This window comes from Falco rusticolus, chromosome 1, assembly GCF_015220075.1.
Source record: "Falco rusticolus isolate bFalRus1 chromosome 1, bFalRus1.pri, whole genome shotgun sequence".
Classification (NCBI taxonomy): Eukaryota; Metazoa; Chordata; class Aves; order Falconiformes; family Falconidae; genus Falco; species Falco rusticolus.
The window spans coordinates 53,891,036-53,911,581 of NC_051187.1; the positions used below are offsets into that span (position 1 = coordinate 53,891,036).

The window sequence follows — 20,546 nt, forward strand, 5'->3', positions numbered from 1 at the left end:
CTGGAGAGCTAAATGCAGCAGATGTTGTAAAAATTCCTTCGCCTCCTGTCGCTAGCATACTTGCTTTCCATTGCAGAGCTAACCAAGCCTATCGTTTCGGTGCAGATGGCCAGAAACTCAATACTACCTGGACCTGGGAAAGCCTCTTCAGTGTCAGCCCTGTGTTAATGAATCTGTTAAATTAGCCTGTGCTGACACGGCGCGCTGAGAGCACTTTGTTGTACATAAGGGCTTGTATTGTTTGATCAGTACATAACTGAAAGGGCATTGATGTAAAAAGGTGCTTGTAGAGCGGTGGGAGGGTATCGGGTTAGGTCAGTGTTTGCACTCCTCAGGCATCCGCTGGGAGCAGGAGCTAGAGAGCTGCGCTCAGCCCTGGCTCCCTCCTTAAAGGGTTATGGGCTGCTCAATTTTCACTGCTTTCTTTCTGGTAATCAGAGGTGAATAGAAGAAACGGTTTCAGATTAAGTACGTTTGTAATCTCAGGAGTTATGAGTTACCCTAAATCTCTTTGAGGCCCTCATCTTTGACTTCTCATCCTGCTGAAAATACATAGCATCTCCAGAGGAAATGTGGGAAAGAACTGAAAATATTTACCACTTGCCCTCACTGAAGTTGCTGTCTGTCCTCTGCCTGCTTATATTCCGTTCTTAAAGTTATTATGACCCTGGAAGAAAATTTTAAATCTTTTTGTTCTCTGTTGCTTTGTTCATATGCAAATCTTATCTTACACAAAAAAGTTCTTGTAGCTTACTGGATTTCCAGAAAAATGTTTAGCAGCAGAGTGGTGATATTACTACCTTGCATGTTTTTTTGCAGTGTAGTATTAGATCAGAGAAAGGTGGTACATTAATGAAAGAACGGCATCTTTATTGGCCTCGCAGGAATGAGAGATCTGGTGAGGGAAATGAACTTGGACCGCAACATTCACCTGAAACCTAAATTCTGGAAGGTTGAGTGGTGGGACCTTGGAGTCACCTCACTGAAGTAAATGTGTTCGTTAAAGAGATTAGGATGCTGAATATGTTTTGAAGTGAATACACATACAGTGGTATATACCTGGGATTTGAGTTGCATAGTGAGAATTTTTTTGTTGACTGAGAAAAGGATAGGCTTATCTTGTCTGTTAACCTTGTTGCATTAGCCAGACAAATGCTATTAAAGCATCATTATTCTGTGTTTGCAAATGACAGAGGAGGCTCTGCATTTGGAGAATATGATCCTCTTTTAACTAGCTTTTGAAGGAAAAGGAAAAGAAAAAATAAGATGCATACTCACGTATACCCCAGGGGGGTGGGGTGGGTGGGGGGTGGTGGTGGTGGTGTGGATTATCTTGTAACAAACTTGTTTTGTAAGGACAATGACTGAATTTTTGTCTCACAAGAAGGTGATGTTATGGGCCCTTAATGGAGTCAAGTCTACTTGAATGTTTGTGCCCTTGATACAAATGAATGCTGAAAGAGACATGATCATATCATTGAGTCAAATACCTCTTTGTAATAGATGGAAATAATTTGGAACATAGGGAACATCCTCCTTCCCTTCCCTAGCAGCCACTTCAGCACTGTATTTAATGTAGTTCTAAAATAAGATGTCTGAAATACAGCGAAGTGAAGAGAGTCAGTATTTGTTGTGGTTAGGTGTGTCTGGGAGATAGTTCAATGGGAATAGATGCAGCCAACACTTAATGCTTTCTTAGACCTGCAGGTGGAAAGTGGGATGGAGCAGTATATCTTTGTGAACAGTGTAGTAATGGCACAGAGGTATCGTGGGTTAAGCCTATTAACAGCTTTTACAGGAGCCAACCCAGGAGCATTTCCTACAAAAATCTCTTCTTTCTAATCAGAGGACCCTTCTTGGTGGCTTTGGGGAAGTCATGGCATCCAGAGGAGTTTAATTGTGCTCACTGCAAAACCTCCATGGCTTACATTGGATTTGTGGAGGAGAAGGGGGCACTGTATTGTGAAGGCTGCTACGAGAAGTTCTTTGCCCCTGAGTGTTCAAAGTGCCAGAGGAAGATCCTTGGGGTAAGTGTTTGTCAGTGGGAACAACCACCACAGTGTCCAGTGCTTCTCTGTCATGAAATTTCCTTTTGTCTGGCCCAGTTTGCATTCTTCCAAACATACTCTGATGTACCTTTTCAGTTCCTATCACATACAGAATATGGTTTTCCGTCTCCTAATGTTGAGCCTTTTCAGTCTCTTTGAGCAAAGGTGCTGTAGCCTCCTTGGCTTTTCCAGGTTCAGCTCCTGTTTTCATGAAGCTGTTCTGCAGCATTGTGATTACCAGATTTTCTTGAGTGAAATGCTTTTAAGTTGGCAGCTTTTTACAGAATTGCAGGGCAGGGGTGAATGGGGAGTAAATAATTCTCCTTAGCTGAGCTGAGCACTGAGGAACATGCTTGTTGGCTAGATGTGAAGTACTGAAATATTCCCAGTGGTAATGTAGATAGAAAGACACATTATCCTACTCGGCACTAACACTGCTAATTTGAGCCCGCCAGCTGATTGTCCGCTCCGTTACTGCAGACAGCGATGTGTCTGGACTCTTGTGTAACTGGGGTCACGCAGGGCTCTGGCAGCACAATTCTCGAGTCATATTTGGCACTATAGTGTCTTCCAAAACAGCACAAAGCAGTCATAATTTTCTGTGTGATGTCTTCTGATTAACTATTCACAGACTTGACGAGCCATCGGAGATGCTGCTTTCATTTCAGGGGACCATTGTGGGTGAGATCCTAATTAAAATGGAAAAGGTGAACAAATGAATTGTTCGATGTGTCCAACTCTGTTGAACCTTCCAAAAAAACCGAAAAGTTGCTTATGACAAATAAGATGTACCATAAACAAAGCACCTCATTAACTTTAACATCAACAGAAATGGGATGCACAACCCATGTTCAAAGTAGCAGTAGGAAACAAAGTATTCTTGAAACAAAACAAGTGTGGAGGCACGGTCACCACAATCTAGTCATCACATTAAAATAACGTGTTCGTAACACTTTTTCTAATCCCCGCAGGAAGTAATAAATGCTTTGAAACAAACTTGGCACGTTTCCTGCTTCGTGTGTGTGGCCTGTCATAACCCCATCCGCAATAATGTCTTCCACTTAGAAGATGGTGATCCCTACTGTGAGACGGGTAAGAAACAACACCACCAGAGTTTACTGTGGTTGTGCGGGGAAGCAGAGCTCAATAAGGTTGGGAAAAAATAATAATGCCTTTTTTTCAAGCTTCACTTCAGAAATGTCCCAGCACATTCCTGTAACCGATATGTCAATTCAAAGCAGCAACAAATGCTATAGATACTTTGAGTTTGCAGCAGGAGAAGTTGGTGGGAATTTCTTTTTTAGCTTCAGCAGGAGCAGGCTTCTTGTCACTGGCTTTACCTGTTAAGCCGTCAGCTGTAGGTATCAGTGATTCAGCAAAGTGTTAATTTTAGTGTGATTTTCTACTTGTCCTTAAAATATTTTGGAGTTAATGTAAATCTGCTTGTTTACTAAACAAGCAAATGCCAGTGGAGTAATGTATTTTACTCTGAATAGCCTTATTCACAGCCTGGGGGGACTTCCAAGAGTAAGCAGTCTGCCCAGAAAGTTTTTTGCAGGATCAGGGATAACATCTGTTGAACATAAGCTTGGGATAAAAAACCAGGCTGTCGGGGAAAAATACAGTGATATGATTATAGCACTTGAAAGCCTGATGAACAATATTACATGAAAGATAAGGCTTAGAAGTTCAGAGGGATTCTGGTTCGGTTTTTAGTACTTCCAGCTAATCGTATCTTTTTTATTAATATGTACAGATTTTATTTGTGTTGGTTTCCTAGTTTCCTTAGAATGTACCCTTGTGGGCTAGGAAAGAAATAGGTAGTATTTGTAAAATATTTTCCACAAAATGGAAAAGAAACAAAATAGTATCAATAATTGTTTTCACACTCATGCTGTTTACATCTGTGTTAGAACTGTCAGTCAGACCTTTTCTGTGTTTTTCCTTCTACCACAAGAGGCATTGTAGTTAAACTAGAGACGGAAGTGGACTCACCAGGAAAAGATTTAGCACGAAATCCTAGTGACCTGTTTGGAGTTAAGATTTCCTTCTGGGTTGATGCCACAGTTGTTCGCAGCTATGGAGAGCACTAGGTACTGAAGGGATAAGGAAAGCGTGTAAAATTAATCCAAAATTTCTCTGTCTGAGTGGCTTTAATGAGGCATTGGCAGATATGAAAGGATGCAGTAGGTTATTGCTAACTCAGTGACAGGAGTAGGGTAACCTGTTGCCCCTATCGAAATCATGGAGCAGCAGAGGAAACAGATATATGAGCAGCATCCTCCAGGGTGACAGCATGGTGAAATTTCATCCTGAAGCAATCTGAAGCCCCTAATTGTGGAGCCATTTGATGATTCAAAAATAGTACTGGAGGAATCGATAACTCCCCTTGGGGTGGAAAGCTCATGACCGGGTTTGTTCTGGTAAACTGAATTCTTGTTCCTGCCACCAAATGACTCATATGTTATGCAGTGCATTGATTTGTGCTACTGTTGACTCCCGTGCACAGCTGCATGCTTTTCTGTACTGTGAGCAGGAAACACTGGGATAAAACGTCAAGAATATTACGCTTCTCATAAAGTTTATATCTGAGATAGAAAGTTGCTAGCACAAGTTAATGTAGACACATCCTGTGAGGTGTTATTGGCAGTGATACATTGTAATGGCTCTGGCTCTCTAAGTAGATGTTAATTTGAGATATATTCATTCTTCAAAGACTTTCAGTCCAGCTGGAGTTAAGATTATATGACTAATTTAAAAGAAATAAGGAGTAAATGTCATTGCCAACTTTCCTTCTTCCTAGTGCAAAGGAGGCTTCTAATTTTAAATCTATATTTGAAGTTATAACTGCATCAGCTATTAGTATTAAGGGGGTTTAATCTGCAGAATGTTCTGGGTTTGTATGGTGATGCTAAAATTAAATTAAAAGTGCAGTTACCTACAATTTTGAACTTCTTTTAAGTGCAGAGTCAGTAACCTAGTTTTGGAAAGGCTGTATGCAAGAAGCATTCTGCCTTGGAAGCCTTCTTTGGTATTGCAATTCAAGCATGTAAAAGAAAGCTGATGCCCTTCATTCTGCCTTATCTATTGGGCTTTCTTTAGCAGGAAAGCCAATAAACTTAGCAACACAAACCACAAGCCAAATTACAAAAGGCTTTAACTGCTGGCACTGGGAAAATATCAGTAAAAGATGCTGTATGAACACAAATGCAAAGAGCTGAAGCAGTAGGGTCATGAGACTGTGTCCTTCAGGGGTTTTGCACAGATGGGTTCTGCCATTTGACATTTTTATTGTCTGTCTTCTGCTTAAACACTTGCAAATTCATCCTAGTAGAGTGGATTAATGAAGGCGATAGGTGAAGCTGTTTCTTGCCCCTGGCAGCCATCAAGGGCTTTGCTTTTCCAGGGCACTTGTGTTCCCCATCCTGCTGACCTGCCTCCTGTGATGATTTTTTGAAGTCATCATATGAAACACTGTCTTACTAAACCAAAACAGGACTTTTCTCTTGGGCTTGACATGTGTGAGAAGTGTCTCTTGACTCTGCTGCAGTAAGCACTAGAGCTTCAGCAGATCTGCATAATCTAGTAGAGAAACAAAATCTCCTTGAACCCCACTTGCCACTCCTTATAAGTCTACTTGAAAACAATCCCTGGCATCTAATTCCCCGATCAGAGGCAGAGTGTTACCATTAAGGGTGGGTGGAGTGCAAAGCTTCATTATGGTTGTCACTCTGTCTGTAGTCCATCTTATGAAGATGTGATGTTGCATGACGCTACGGATTTGCCATAGTAGGTGTCCTGATCCCAAATTCCCTTCTGTTATACTACTAATGCTCTTCACTTCTGTGCAGGAAAAAAAGATTTCATTCTTAGAATGGGGTGTTTGGGAGTTGAAATAAGTGGAAAAGACCAGACAGCTTGGGCTGAAATTTGGGTATGCACAGGTGGGCAGCAGAGGGCTGTGCTGACTTGTAGTCCCTGAGATGGCTCTGTGCACAGAGAAGCGAGTGTCATGCACCAAAACTGTGAGGATGGGGGTGGGTGTCAGTGCATCCCACCCAACTTTATATATGCATTTTATCCTGCTAGTCTGCCCTGCTCTCTCTTTTTCAAGCTCTGCAGTAAGCAGGGGGGTGGTGGTGGATATGAGTGGGTCAGTGCCCTTCTTTTTGGTTCAAGCTTTCTGAGACTGCTGGAAAAACGTTTCTCTGCTGACTCTACGGGAGCCTCCAAAGGCACCAAGTCAATACAGCGCCTAAAAAAGGTGCAAATACCCATCAGTGATTCCAGTCACTAAGAACCATCCTGACACCCTACCGATTACTTTTTGTTAAATGCAATAAATATATTGCATAAAGCCTCTGTTTTGTTAGAGGTTTGTTTTTTTTTTTTGGTTGGTTGTGGGTTGTTTGTTTTGTTTTGGTTTTTTTTTTTTTTGGGGGGGGGGGCGTTGTGTGTATAGTTTTTGTTCTTTTTTTCTTTTTTAAGAGCTATGTAATAAACAGCAGTGACTAGGAAACTATTCTGACTTGATCCAAATTGCTCGAGTCTGTTTAGGACAGAAGCCTAATGATTGCATGATTTTGTGTAGTGCAGTCTGGGGCAAATATTGTGCCAGGATGTAGGTAGGAGTGTGTTACTCGCTGAGGAGGTCTGTTGTGTGAACAGCTAGGGTATGCTTTCAAGGTAGAGCTGGAGAGAATATAAGGAGCACACAGAGCCCGCACGGGTGCTCTGCAAGGAGTGCATTTCCCCCCTGAGCACACTATTGATCTCAAGGAAATGAAACACCAGGAAGATGGAAGCGTCGCTCACTTGAAAGGACAAAGAAGGGGATGAGAACTGAATTAGCAAGGAAAGGAGGGCATCCTGGTTTTTCAGTCTAGGAGCTCTTTATTCAGTGCACCCAGTATTATAAAACTCAACAAGGGCAAACCCACTGTCATTGAAAGAAAAGCACAAAGGTTTCAAAGGGTCACTCTCCCTTTTCTGCATATGCTTCATCTTTAAAATCTGTTTGCATTTGTTTGCAGATTACTATGCCCTCTTCGGTACTATGTGCCACGGCTGTGAATTCCCCATTGAAGCTGGAGACAGGTTTCTTGAAGCTCTGGGCCACACTTGGCATGACACTTGCTTTGTATGCTCAGTAAGTAAAGCTAGTCTACATTTTCAGCAAACCCGTGGCAGCAGTTCTTGTGCTAACCTGACTGTTAGAGGAGTTAACAGCTGTAACCTCTTTCAATCCTCTGAGCCCAAACAAAAAGCACTTTCCCAGTTATTTAGAAGGTGTGTTGCTATTGTGAGCCTTTGGCACTGGTCCAGAGGACTTGGCCTGGATTGTACCCATGTGTCCTGGCATTTAACCCTTGACATTTACTTCCTCGAGCAAGCACTGGAAGTCATACAGGAGCTGTCTGTGTTTCTAAAGTAGCAAGAGTGCTTTTGACATGAAGACACTATAGCCAAGGTATCATCTGCTAATATTGTATGACAAAAAAACCCAACCCAAAACCAAATAAACCCCAATCCTAATGATTGGATATCTTTCTTAAAATGCTGAACCTAACTCTGCTCCCAATTAAGGACCTGTTAACTTAAAGAAAGGAAGGTTATGCTTGCATCCACCATTAGTATTACATCAAAAAGAGTATGCCCAAGAAAAAGGTAATATTTCTTATTCTTTGAATGTATTTGTGCATAGAACAATGCCATGGTTTGGCATTCTGAATAATGTATGGGTGTCGTTCATCCACCTGAATTGAGTGATCTTTTCTTTTTTTATCCCATTTCAGGTGTGTAGCGACAGTTTGGAGGGTCAGACTTTCTTCTCCAAGAAGGACAGGCCACTGTGCAAGAAACACGCTCACTCTATCAACATCTGATGCTTGGAGCTTATCTTGTGTAACAAATGTACTGAGCAGAAAGAAAGGTTAAAATGTCCATGTTCAATAATTGGTTATTTATATATGATTTTCTAGAATGGAAGAGAAATGTGGAAATGTGGGGAAGGGCTTGCACACTAATTTTTAGAGTGTTTATTAGTTAGAGTTTTGCTTCATAAAAAGATAAAAATCAGGAATTGCACCTAAGCCAAACTATTAGAGTGCTTTTACCTCTACACTTGACAGATTACTGTATTGGTTTCATGATTTTAACACCACATTTATATCTGCTTCGGTATTAAAACCTGAACATCTATAACAATAAATACCTGATATTAGAAGTCTTGGTCTTGCTGTTCTTCAACAAATAAAAGGAGATTGGCTTCAGCAATCCACATCGCTTTATGGCGCTGATGTTTTTTAAAGTGTGTCTGGAAGTATTGCAGTTAAACCCCATTAAAAGGAACTCAAAGCAAAGATAAGGTTACATGGAGTATATAGTTCAGCAATTGATGTTTTTATCTGCTACTCATACACATGAAGCCTCCTCCACCATTACATGTACCTGTGCCTTTGCAGTTAAACCTCTGATGGGTGTGCAGAGGACAGACGTTTTTATAAAGCAGTTACATGTGGTGGTGGTGGCTATGCTGGTGAACAACAGGAGTTTAGAAGGTGCCACTTAGAAGAAAAAACAAATGTGATACTCATACTCTTCCTTAACTCATGTACTACGAGAGCACTAGCCAAAAAAAACCACAACCCGCTACTCAAGGTGTGTTTGACAGGATGGAAATGTTAGATCAGATCTTAAAAATAAGGGAGCGGGGAATTACACTCTTATGTTTGCAGCTCAGGTTTTAGATAGTTTTAAGTGCCTTGGAAAGGGGAAATTGCACTCGATCTGCAGGTAACAGTGTTTCATTTCCAGAATGTGAGACTGGTGTTAAATGAGGAAAACTGCTGAAGTGCAACTGAGGACATTGTTTTTCTCTCAGTACATTCTTTACCATGTAGCTCATGAATATGTATATTGGTGGTGTGCCAGGTAGTGTACCAAAAACTAACTTGCTCAGCTGTTACGATTTTTATTAGTTTAGCGTTTATTTCTCTCTTTTCCTCCAGATGTAGGGAATATATTGTTAAATAACATAATACGAGTTAGGCAGCTCCGTATCTCTCAGTTCTTGCAAGGGAGCAGAGAGACAATGCTGTCGTTGTGCATTTACTGCGAGCCAGGAGACGTAGTCAATTCTGTGGCTTGATAGGAATTTCGCCTCCGTACAGAGAGTCACTGCAAGACCTGTGCACCAGCTAAGTCCCACTTAACTTCGAATTAGGGCTTAAGTGGTATGGAGCAATTGTAGGCAGATGGGGGAGAGGTAGTGACCCTCTGCACGGGGTGAATTTTGCCCTAGCAGGGTTGCACAAGAGAGAAGGGGCCCCTCTCAGGGCCAGATCAGGCTCCTGAGGGAAACTGAGTTTACGTGCTACTTAATTCAACTGGGATGTCAGAGATGAATTGTTAGTCTTTAGTGTTCTTTCCAGTAGGCACGAAAAGTAACCATTTACTGGTTTTGTTGTGTGGTTTGTTTGGGCTTGGGTTTTGGTGGTTTTTTTTTTTTTTTTTTTTTGGTTCTTTGAACTGACACAAAGGACAGGTTTATCCATAAAACTGTGGAGCAAATAACGAAAAATTGCCATGATTGAGTAAAGCAATTGTAACAAGGAACATCAACAAAAAAGGGGGAAAGGAAATCAAAATTGCTGTACTGAAATATGAAAAGATACTTGGCTTTCTTACTAATTCAGCAAGACAGGTTCACATTGTGGGGCTGTTTCGCTTTATTTCCTGAAGTTGTTTTTTCTTCAATACTGCCACGTTTGTTTTTCAACTTCTGATGGTACAGAAGAAATAGCATAAAGCTGTTTAAAATGTTTACACTGTTGTAGATGTACCCTTTTGTGAGTTTGGCTGAAAATCAGAAGGCTAGAAGCAGACTGGATGAGATACGGTAATGTGTCAGCCAGGTTGCTTTTGAATTTCGGTAGAATGTGGAGAAGTGAGACCTAGAGACTAGGTTGCAGTGGAGCTATATTGCACATGCATGAGGAAAGAGGATGGGAATGCACAGGATAGGGTGTTCAGTAATTTCTTCAAGGCAAACCCTGTTATTTTGAAGTAGGATAGGAACATCTCGGTTTGTCATTGTCCTTAAAATCAAAATCAATTTTGTTTAGTTTAATAATTTTAATTGGAATTGTATTATTCCTTAATCCATATGCTCTAGGGTTTGAAATTTTGCAGTTGTTAATGGATTTCAGGACATGAGTACAAAAGCCTGAAAGACTCCAATAGTACTGCTTCATTTAGCTGCTTCGCCTTTTAATTTCTACTTTTATCTATTTGTTTAAAATTTAAAAGAAAGCATAGAGTCACTGATACATAATATTTAATGGCTCTGCAAAATTACATAAATCAACTAAAAAGAACATAATTTTTATCATTATTTTAATAAGTGAGATTTTAGTAGAGCACTTTATAATAATGCCATATATCTCACTGAATATTTATTACCTTTTTTGTTTAGGACTATTTCGTACTGGTATCTTTGTATTTTGTTTTCTTTGTAAGCCTTCATATTTACCTCTAGAATCTTTTGGGGTGTCTATGTGTTTATATATACTTCTCTACACATGCACACATACGCATGTACATTGAGAGACGTATGCATATATGCACATATACATACATATATTTGACTGCAGACTTAGCATAGCAAAAATCAGCACTGTTCCATCATCATTTGGGGATTTTCTGAGATTCCCAATTACTTTTCATATAACACATGTATAGCATTCATGTTTTGAGGGAATGTTAGAAAGTCAGGAGAGACATGTTAGTAACCTAACTACTGTAGGTTTTTGCATGTATGTTCAGTCAGTAGTTATTTTTCCTCCAAAACTGCCTGTAAGAGAATTGGGTTTAACTGTTTGAAGGTAGAAGGTCTTTATTAGTGACTAGTTGAATCATGATGACAGTTTCAGTATATTGTAACTAAATAATTCAGAATGATGTGTAAATATAAATGCTTAATATAACAATGCAATAAACTTAAAAGCAAAAGATGAGCTGTGGTTCGGTGTGTGTTGGTCTGTTCAGCTGTGTACCTGTTTCATCATGGAGTTATTTGCATCATCTAGCCATGTGAGTGGCTTTGCAAACGAAAGTAAGAAGGGGAACTACATCAATTTGCAGATTACTTGTTTGAATTTCCTTTCCTTTTATTTTTCCATTGTTTTATACTAAACAACCAGCTCTTAAGTCCTGATGATTTTCCTGCTTGTGTCTAATAGTCTTTGGCATCAAATTTTGGCTGTTCACGCTTGCTAATTTAATTATAATTAAAAAAACAAACTCACCCACACAAAACCCCAAACTCTCTAGCTGTCCTCCATTGTTTTGTTACACATTATTTTTTCCTGAATTACAGTCAGTAAAAGAAAGCCATGATTGTAAACATGAATAGATATCACTTGTGTTGCTTGTTTTTCAGTTTTTTTTGGGTGAAATGGATGTTTGCTTTACAGAAAAGAACCCAGGAGTTCTGGTGGACACCAAGTTGACCATGAGCCAGTGATGTCCCCTTTGTGACAAGTAAGACCACCAGCCTCTTGGGGTCCGTTAGGTGTAGCATTGCCAGCAGATTGCGAGAGGTGATTCTTCTATGTTCAGTGTTGGTGTGAGACATCTGGAGTGCTGGGTCCGGTGCTGAACTCTCCAGTATAAGAGAGACATTCTGCAGTGAAGAGCTAGGAAGGTGATTAAGGGCTTGGAGCATTTATCATACAAGGAGAGGCTGAGAGAGCTGGTACTCTTCAGTCTATAGAAGAGAGGGCTCACGGGGGGGATCTCATCCATGTGTACTAATACCTGGAGGGGAGAGTAAAGATGGAGCCAGACTCAGCTCAGTGGTACCTGGTGACAGGATAACAGTGAGGATGGCCAAACACTGGCATCGGTTGCTCAGCGAGATTGCAGAGTCTGTGTCCTTGGAGATGCTCAAAATCCAATGGGACATGACTCTTGAGCTGGTCAAGGTCCCTTTTCACCTCCAACCTCAGTGAGTCTCTGATTCTCCATCTTTTCTCAAGATGGAATAAAGATGGAAATATGCTATTGAACACTATATAATATATAACAATGTAAAACTCAATGTTGGCTAAGTTCTGTTTATTTGCTACCTTTACTTCATTCTACTGCCCTTCTAGAATACTTTACAATGCTTGTTTAGAAGTGTTTAATTTTTTTTTTTTTCCTCAGTTGAGGCTGTTCAAGGAAATACTGCCTGCTCTGGCAAGCATTATCTGATACTGAACTTAGCCTTGGCACGCAGCAGTCTCTGCTTTCACCACGGGGTATTTAACCGTCTGCTATAACATGGCCAATTACTTCATGATAATACCAGCCTGGTGTAAGACTCTCCTTAGCTGAGTGTCTTAACTAGGCAAATGCACTGTTGTTTTCTACCTGTATTTACACAAGCAAAAGAAAACACTGCACACAGCTCTATAAAATTTAGAGGCAACTTTACAGAAAACTTGCCTCCCCTTCAGTGTTTAGGTTATGAACGAGACAAATGCAAGTCTATTTGCAAACAGTATATTAAACTCCAGAAGCCAAACTTTTAAAGGCATCAAGTCTGCATTTGACGTTTTAATGGCAAAGGTTTGGTTTCTATCAATCACAACGTCATGTAACATTAAAATGCACCGACAAAAAAAGGAGATCTGTCATTCATTCATTAAGACGCTGTAATCCAGTGTAAGATTTATAGGCTTAAAACTCAATGGTGTGTTTTCACAATAAATCCACTTTCACTGCTCGGCACAGAACAAATCTCTCTGTCACTCAAAATGTTTGCTGGTCAAAATGCTCTGTATGAGATCTTCAAAGGGTTCCTCACAAAATTACATATAAATCCTTTTACCAGCAAAGGCTTAATTTAGGTTCAAGTTTTACTTTCTCGGGACATTGGTTAATATCTTGTGCTCAGACAAGATCTTGGTTATATCAGAAACACATAGGGCCTAATTTATTATTAGCAGTCTGGTGTTAATTAGGGGGAATTACCAGAAATAGTTTGCTTGATGGAAATTTATTATGGGATCACACTTTACTGATGGCAAAATAGGAGTCACTGAAAGAGTGCAGCTCCTTCTCATAACCAACTAATTAATAAGGTGCCAAAATTCCTCTGAGAAGGGTTTGGTTCTAACTATGGGAACCTCACAGAGCAAATGATTCCTGTGCAGTATTTAAAATTTAAAAGAGGAAAAGAGAGAGGAGAAAAAGCTGCCCAGAAGAAGTCTCAAAAGTGGTATGGCTTTTTCTTGAATTTATGAAAGAAAATATTTAGCTGTGTTTCCAAGCTCATTAAAGAATTGCTTTTCCCAGACAGAAAAACAACAGCTAGTTTATAATCTCGTTTGGTATGCTTGAACTTGGTTTTCAGTTTTACTTGTGCATACTGCACACTACAGCTTGTAATTTTATGAATTGGGCTTATTATGAGCTTTTATATTTCTCTTTATTGCTTTGCCTAAAGGTCTTTTTCATTATCATTTGCCATGAAAGTTGAGTTTGGAATAGATAGGAAACTTGTGTTGGTCACTAAAAGACACAGGAAAGTATTCACATGTCTGATAAGCCCAAATCTAGTGTGTATGTGACAGTTTGGGGACAGAAACCCACTATCTGTTGTTAGGGGTCTTATGAAAGTTTTATTTGTGTCAGAATGGCATGTTGTAGTAAGACGGAGTACAAGCAAAAACATCTCTAAAGAAATTGTAAGTCACCTTGATGAAATTTACACATGGCTGATCTGGAAAAATATTTTTCGTAAGATTTTTTAAAAAAATGTTTAAGATGGTAAGGTATGCAAGTTGTAATAAAGCGCTTTTGCATTTGCACTGGCAATACCTTAAACTCTTAAAAAATATCCAGTGGTTTGGGTATGTTTTAAAAGGTTTCTCCTATACTGCAAAACTAAGGATTGTGTCATTGTCCTCCAAGGAATATTCACACTTTCCATAGGATCGCAGTTGTCTCCTTTTCAGAGCTCATGGCTTCACTTTTTCTTACTGCTGGGCAGTGCTGCTGTTTGTTTTAAAGGACTTCAGTACAAGATCATCTTGTCAGGTTTGTCCTTTATTTCTCTTTGTGATGCATCAGTGAAATGTCAAATATCCCTTTGGTAAATATAGACTTGCACTAAATTTTGGCACACTTTCCAAAGTGTCACGTTTTCTCACCCAGAAGTTTCCGACGGAAAAATAACTCGAGATACTAGACCAAAGTGGTAACTACATCCCATGTAAACTCTTTCTTTCCCTTGAAATCTATTAAGCAAAAGGGAGACACATGAAAACATGTGTAGGGCTAAAAGCATTGATAACCTAAGCAGATACGGCCTCAGTGATTTCAACTTATTCTCCTCCAAATTGAAAATGGCTGGTATCAAAGCTACCTTAATGTTATGCTTACATTTGCCCTATGAGTGAGATCAGAATTAAACTAAGGATCTGGGTCCTGGTTTTAGCAGGATTTCCTTTAAGTGTTGCAAATGTACTTGAAGGAGTGCTCTCATTTGGTAGGTGACAGTTGAGTACTACACTACCCAGAGGCAGGAACATCACTACGATAACACTGCTTTCTAACAGGATATTTAATTTCTCAGATCTCAGATGTTCAGTGTCTCTGGATGAGGCGAAACAGGTCAGGTAAGAAAGTGAAAATCTTCCCCTGATACGAATCTGCCTACTCTAGCACCTTGCTGATTCAATGAAATTTAATGGACTTGATATACACTTCCACTCAAACAGTACGTGAATTTTTTGTATACTCATTCTGTTATTGAATCAGTATTGTCTGAGAAAAAAAAAAAAGGATGGTAAATTCATAGATAATTTGGCCCTGCATGAAAGATAAACTATTGGTACTTGCACTAAACTCTCAGAGATACTCTTTGCAGGTTTTACCCACGTCAGAGTTCAGCTTTTCTTGCCATTTATGTTGTTCTAGCAGCGTTGCTCCAAATTATGTAAATTCTTCAACGTGTCCTTTAAGTGTGGATTGGGAATTACTCAGCTTTCAAAAATTACTGGAGTATCTATTTTTAAAATTCGCTTCCATTATTGAAAGGGTTGATCATGACACATAAAGCAATCACCACCTCCTGCTGTGTGCAAAGAATAAATTACATTTTATAGGGTAGGACTTTTTTTTTTTTTTTTTTTTTTTCCCCCAAATAGGGAGCCTGCTTTTTTTTGTCTCAGCCTGTGCCTGTTGGAGGCAGGTAGGGTATAAAATGGAGCCACTTAATATTTACAGCACCTAGAGTCCAACCTTGGGCTTATACTTGGCTCTAAACAAACCTAATGAAGTTAATCTGCTGCCTCTGTGTGGGGGTGTTCCTATTTGTCGTACCCACTGAAAATCAGTAGAGGATTACTGGGAAATTCTGACCAGTGGTATCTGGAGAAGCAAATAGGTTGGGCTTTCTCTGAAATAATTCAGGGCTTATTGATGGAAGTAAAATGATACTATAAGACTGCAAATTTGTCTTTAAATCTTGCATGTTCTTCCTTATTTGTTTATATATTTTCCTAAGTATGTTGCTAATCAAGTGGTTTTCCCCCCAGTTTTAACAGAACACATCTCATAGTTGTCTCTGCAAAATTTGAAGAGATGTTATTTTCTGATGCTTTCCTTTTTCATTTACTCCAAGTGGGTGTCTGTGGTGTCTTGGTGGAGATCAGTTTCTGAGGATGCTCTGATGAAGTCATATGATACTTCTCAAAAAAACCCAAAGCAATAGCACATTTTCTTGCTTAAAGTTTGTCTTTCACAAGGTCCTGGAGCTTTGGCTTCCCAATTTGGTTTCCCAATACCGTATTCATCTCCTAGGCGGTTACATGACTGTAGTAGGAGAATCTTGTATTTTTCTGCTGAATGGCAATTAGCATTCAAGGATTGTGGTGTATTATGGGAGCACTGGGTTGGTAGTTAGAAAATGTTACGGTACTACCATGAAACCAAGAGTTGTAATTTGGAACGTGATAGAATAGGTGTGGCAATCATAGCTCCGCTATACAGAGGGTGAAAAAAGTTACATCAGCATCGATATATGGGAGCTGTGGATTACCACCTGCATCCAGGCTTTCCTTGGATAGGTTTTGCTGCTGTGGAGATCTTGGAAGAAGTAGCCAGCCAGGCTAGTTCATCTCAACAAATGCCCCTGCTCACTGCCTCTCTGCTGTCCATCTCCCATCCCTCTGCCCAGCAACACCCTGCTGACACTCAGCCTTTGCTCTCCCACATCCAGAGAGCCAAAAATACATCTTTGAAGGTTTATGTATAGGTTACGTTTTTAAGTTAATTTAAGTTCAGGGCAAATCACTGTTGAGTGCATGAGCCTACTCTATCAATATGTGTATGAGTTAATGTAATAAATTATTTATTTTTCAGGGAGCATGTTGAGGGAAGACTTAACTTCTCCCTGGCAGGGATTTGCAAAATCAACTAGGATGGAAATTGGCGCTCTAAATTAGTTTCTTCCAACAGTAATAGTGAGTGTTATTCTGTCCTTCGTGTCTTCCCACGATATATGGTAAGCTCCTGTGTTACTCCTGGAAGGGAGAAAAGGCGTGCTAGGCAGCAATTTTTAGTTGTGTTTTCAGTCACTGTAGAGACATGAGGGAAAAGTGAGCTGCAGTAGAGGCCAGGAGATGGGGCATGGTGACAGGAGGAAAGGGCAGGTAACAGTAGGAAACAGTTTGGTGTTTAGAAAAAAGACAAAAAACTGTTTTGTCAGTTGTTTCTTGTCAGAGATTCATGAGACCATGGTCTGAGAAAGGGATGATTTGGGGACAGCAAGGTAAATCAGCAGGCAGGAGCTGAGGGTGCTCCTAAGGGGGACACAGACCTTGCAGTCTTGTGGGAGGGAACACTTCTCCTCTCTCTGTTCTACATTGATATTCATCACCAAACTGCACGTTTTTCTTCTGTTGGCTTTATTCTTTGAGGTCAGATAGCTTTTTCACCTTCACAATGTACTTGGAAGCTCAAACAAATCCTTTTTTGTCTTTGGCTGACTCTGGGCTACCCAGAGGCTGAAGCGAGCGCTGTTTAACATTACCAGTGCCAGCTGCTGCTTCAAACTACACCGTCCCATCCTGTGCTGTCGGTAGGCAGCAGCCCTATCTCAGATTCCCCTGGGCCTTTGCTTCTCTGAACTTCTTCCAGTTCCTTTCATGGCCACCTCTGGTAAAGTCCATGTGGAGATTTTACAGAGCAGCTTCATGGGTCTGTGAATGGGAAACGCACCTTCAGCTGCTGCAGCCCTTGTGTAGTACCATAACTTGCAGGGGATGAAATAAACTGGAAAATCTAATCTAATGATTAAAATTATAAGCTTTTTATCTATTGCTGTCTGCAAAGAAGCTGCTGTTCTCCACCTGCTGTTTAAATAACTGTGCAAAAGAGCACTGAGTGTCCAAGCTAACTTGTGCCCTGGTGTAAGGGGCATCCAGCTGCTCTGTGAGCTGATAAATTTCTGGAAGGTCTTTGCTGTGGCTCATGGTTAAACAAATCCATCGCTCCTTCTGGTCCATGGATTATGTAACTTGTCCAACACTACCCCAGTGCATAGACTTCATAGCCTCCTCCACATCAGGCAGAGGTGAGTAACTACATGAGGATCTGTACTCTGACACCTTGCTTTGTCGTTTTTGTCAGTGCTGCCTTGTTTGGAGCTCCTGTCCATCTGGAAGAGATCCCTGGCCCTTTCCCTCCTGCCTACTACCAGCTCCAGCAGGAATGCAGCTGGGCAGGCAGAGATGGATGGGGAAGCCAGAACAACTGTGGTCCATCTGCCAGGAGGTGGCTTGTGCTGCAGCCAGGCAGGCTGGTTACCTGCCCCAGATGCTGTTTGAAATGGCTGCAGGCTGCTGGGTACCAGCTGTGATTCATCTCAGTGGTGGCTGGTCAATGAGGATGCTGGAGGAGTGAAACGCCTCACCTCTCGCAGTCCTGGGTGTCCCCTGCCTCAGCCAGGCTGGTGGCCTGGAGCACGGATGGAGAAAGCCTCCAGAAGCTCCTGCTTTTCCCTCTTCATCCAGGTTTCTTTCTCCTGAGGGCCTGTCCGTCCCCAGCTGGTTCGCATGAGGCAGGGTAGAGATGGTGCCCTGAAGAGCAGATGGGATGAACCCGCAGCACGTTTTAATGTGCAAAGCATTTTCAGTGTTTGGGGGTGGAAAACAGAGCGCAGCCCAGAGAAGTGTATTTAATCATAGAAGAAATGAAAAAGAAACCCAACAACAAAACCAAGTGTTTAGCCATCAGGGTGTTCTCTGTTATTCACAAATGAACTTGGTAATGTAATTCTGTGAGATGAGCCCAACAAGCCTCACCGTGAAGGCTGTTTTCTCTTGCTTATTACACATAGTTTGATGTTTCCAAATAATAACATAAAAAAAATAATGGAAATAAATGTTGCTTTTGACTCATCAGCTTTTGGGGGGTTGTTCATCTGAGTCCCAGTATCCTTTCTGAAAATTAGGATCTGCACCTCAACCAAAACGCGCCATGGGAGGCATGGGAATGCTGTCTTTTGGAGGTGCTCTCATTTCATTGCATTCAGCTGTACTGAATGAGAACGGATTCCTGTGGAAACAAGAGTGTGCAGTCAGGTAATCAAAGGTTGTATCTGAAGAGAACTGAATCAGCACTATCTGCTTCTGAACTTCAGGGTCCTTGACTTCTCGAACTTACAGGTATTCTTTTAATGGAGTATAATCTGTATAGCCAAGGCAAATGCTGGTGTGGTGTTACCTCAATGCTCTGTCTAGTTCAAAGCTCAAACTGTTCAGAGGTTTGGAGTGTAAAAATAAATCCAAGGGAAGATTTATTAGTAGACAAAGGCCAGACACAGCAGTCAATGATAAGACCTGACTAGTGCATCTATACGGTTCGTGTGTGTGTGTTCATGCAGTTAGAGAAACGAAGGCCTCTGTAGTGAAAGATACACCGAGCATCCTCTTAATTTCTCCCAACTAGGAACAGATCATACTATGCAGCAAATGTCACATGAAGAAAAAGGTCTTTGAGTGTCTGCTCTGGGTAGGAAGAGATTAGTGAAAGGGCATGTCAAGCTCCTCTAATGAACAGAAATGAAATTGCTTTAAATTCTACTAGGGATTTTGAGAAAGCTCAATTCAAATATTCATGTTTAAGTTAAAGACTTGGTACACCAGGCATAGACACAAAAAGACACAAGAGCAAAACTTGTATAGCTCAAGCAGAGGCTGATTACACAGTCTTTCTTGCAAATGGAAATTCTAAGTAAGGACTTAAATACTTTTTTGGTTAATTTAATAAAAATCATCCTGATATGTTACTAGACTCAACAGTTGGCTGGAGGAGATGCATGGGAGAGAGCAAACAGAGATGGAGAAGGAATTGACGGTACTGGAGGAGTGGTACTGGCAGTTCAAACAAGACCCGATCAAAGAGGAGATTGCTTTCAGGTGAGGTAAGCTAAATATTTTGCCTTTTTTTTTTTTTCTCCTAATTTTTCCCCCCCACAGCTTAGTCGGAAGCATTTGCTTCACTTTTCTCATAAGATAATTAGCCAGAAGTATTAAAAAAACTGTTTACTTTGTATGAATTCCAATCAGTCTAGTTTTAATTCTCTTACTTTTTACTATGGTTGTCATATGGATAATACTATGCAGATGTATGCAAAGCATAGAAAATGTTATGCTTTGACTCAGAAAGGTGTTGAACATAAAACGCAACCTGCAGCCCTTCTGTTTTTCTGGGTCATTGGCTCTGCACAGAGGAGCTGCGTTACAGCACCCTGTACAGCCTTTTAATTTGGGATCTGGACCCAGAGAAACGCCCATTGGAAAAAGGCAGAGCCCGTATGTAGCACAGCGCTTGCTGTGAACACAATATTAGGTGCTTGGAATGCAGCAAAGCCCTGATGCATGTGCTTCCTTTTAAACATGTAAGAAGTCCCCTTGAGAATAACTGCTTTATTAGGCTTTGACTTCAAGCACTCTGTCACAGACATCTTTAAAATAATATTTGTAAGGCAAGTTTATCAATGTTTATATTCCTAGCCCCCTCCCCCCCCCCCTTTTTTTTTTAATTATTATTGTTTTGAAATTGACCAGGCTACTTCTCTTCCTTGCAGACCCAGGCAATATGCACACTTGTGAAGCTCCTCACATTTGTCACTTTATGTAAAGGGTGGGTTTTATCAAAGTGATTCACAATGTTATTACTACTCTGCATGGCTGAATTTGTGGAAGGCAACAAGTTTAAGTGATCTTGAAGAAGTGCAGTTATTTATGTGAGTCCAGTTCCCACATGAGTCTTCTTCTGAAAGTTATGGCTGTCCAAAAGCCAGAAGTGGCAATTTTTTAATTCTGCATCAGTGACATATTTAGTATTTGAGATGTTATGTGCTTGTGTAACTAAAAATAGCTGCAGTCATTGGGACTGTGCTATCTTGCTGCCTCCCAGGTCCATATCTATGTGACCCTC

At 40.6% G+C, this 20,546-nt stretch overlaps 1 protein-coding gene across 4 annotated transcripts in view; it reads left to right on the forward strand.

Annotated features, from left to right (window-relative positions):
• Positions 1 to 11,065, forward strand: part of PDLIM5 (PDZ and LIM domain 5) — a 132,948-nt gene extending 121,883 nt beyond the window's left edge. For all 4 annotated transcript variants that reach the window (XM_037379591.1, XM_037379581.1, XM_037379600.1 and 1 more), the window contains 4 exons: positions 1,847 to 2,027; positions 3,020 to 3,140; positions 7,082 to 7,197; positions 7,844 to 11,065. In XM_037379591.1, the coding sequence (XP_037235488.1) occupies positions 1,847 to 2,027; positions 3,020 to 3,140; positions 7,082 to 7,197; positions 7,844 to 7,933 (508 nt within the window). In that variant the 3' untranslated portion in view covers positions 7,934 to 11,065. The remainder of the gene's footprint in view (positions 1 to 1,846; positions 2,028 to 3,019; positions 3,141 to 7,081; positions 7,198 to 7,843) is intronic.
• The last annotated feature ends 9,481 nt before the right edge of the window (positions 11,066 to 20,546 follow it).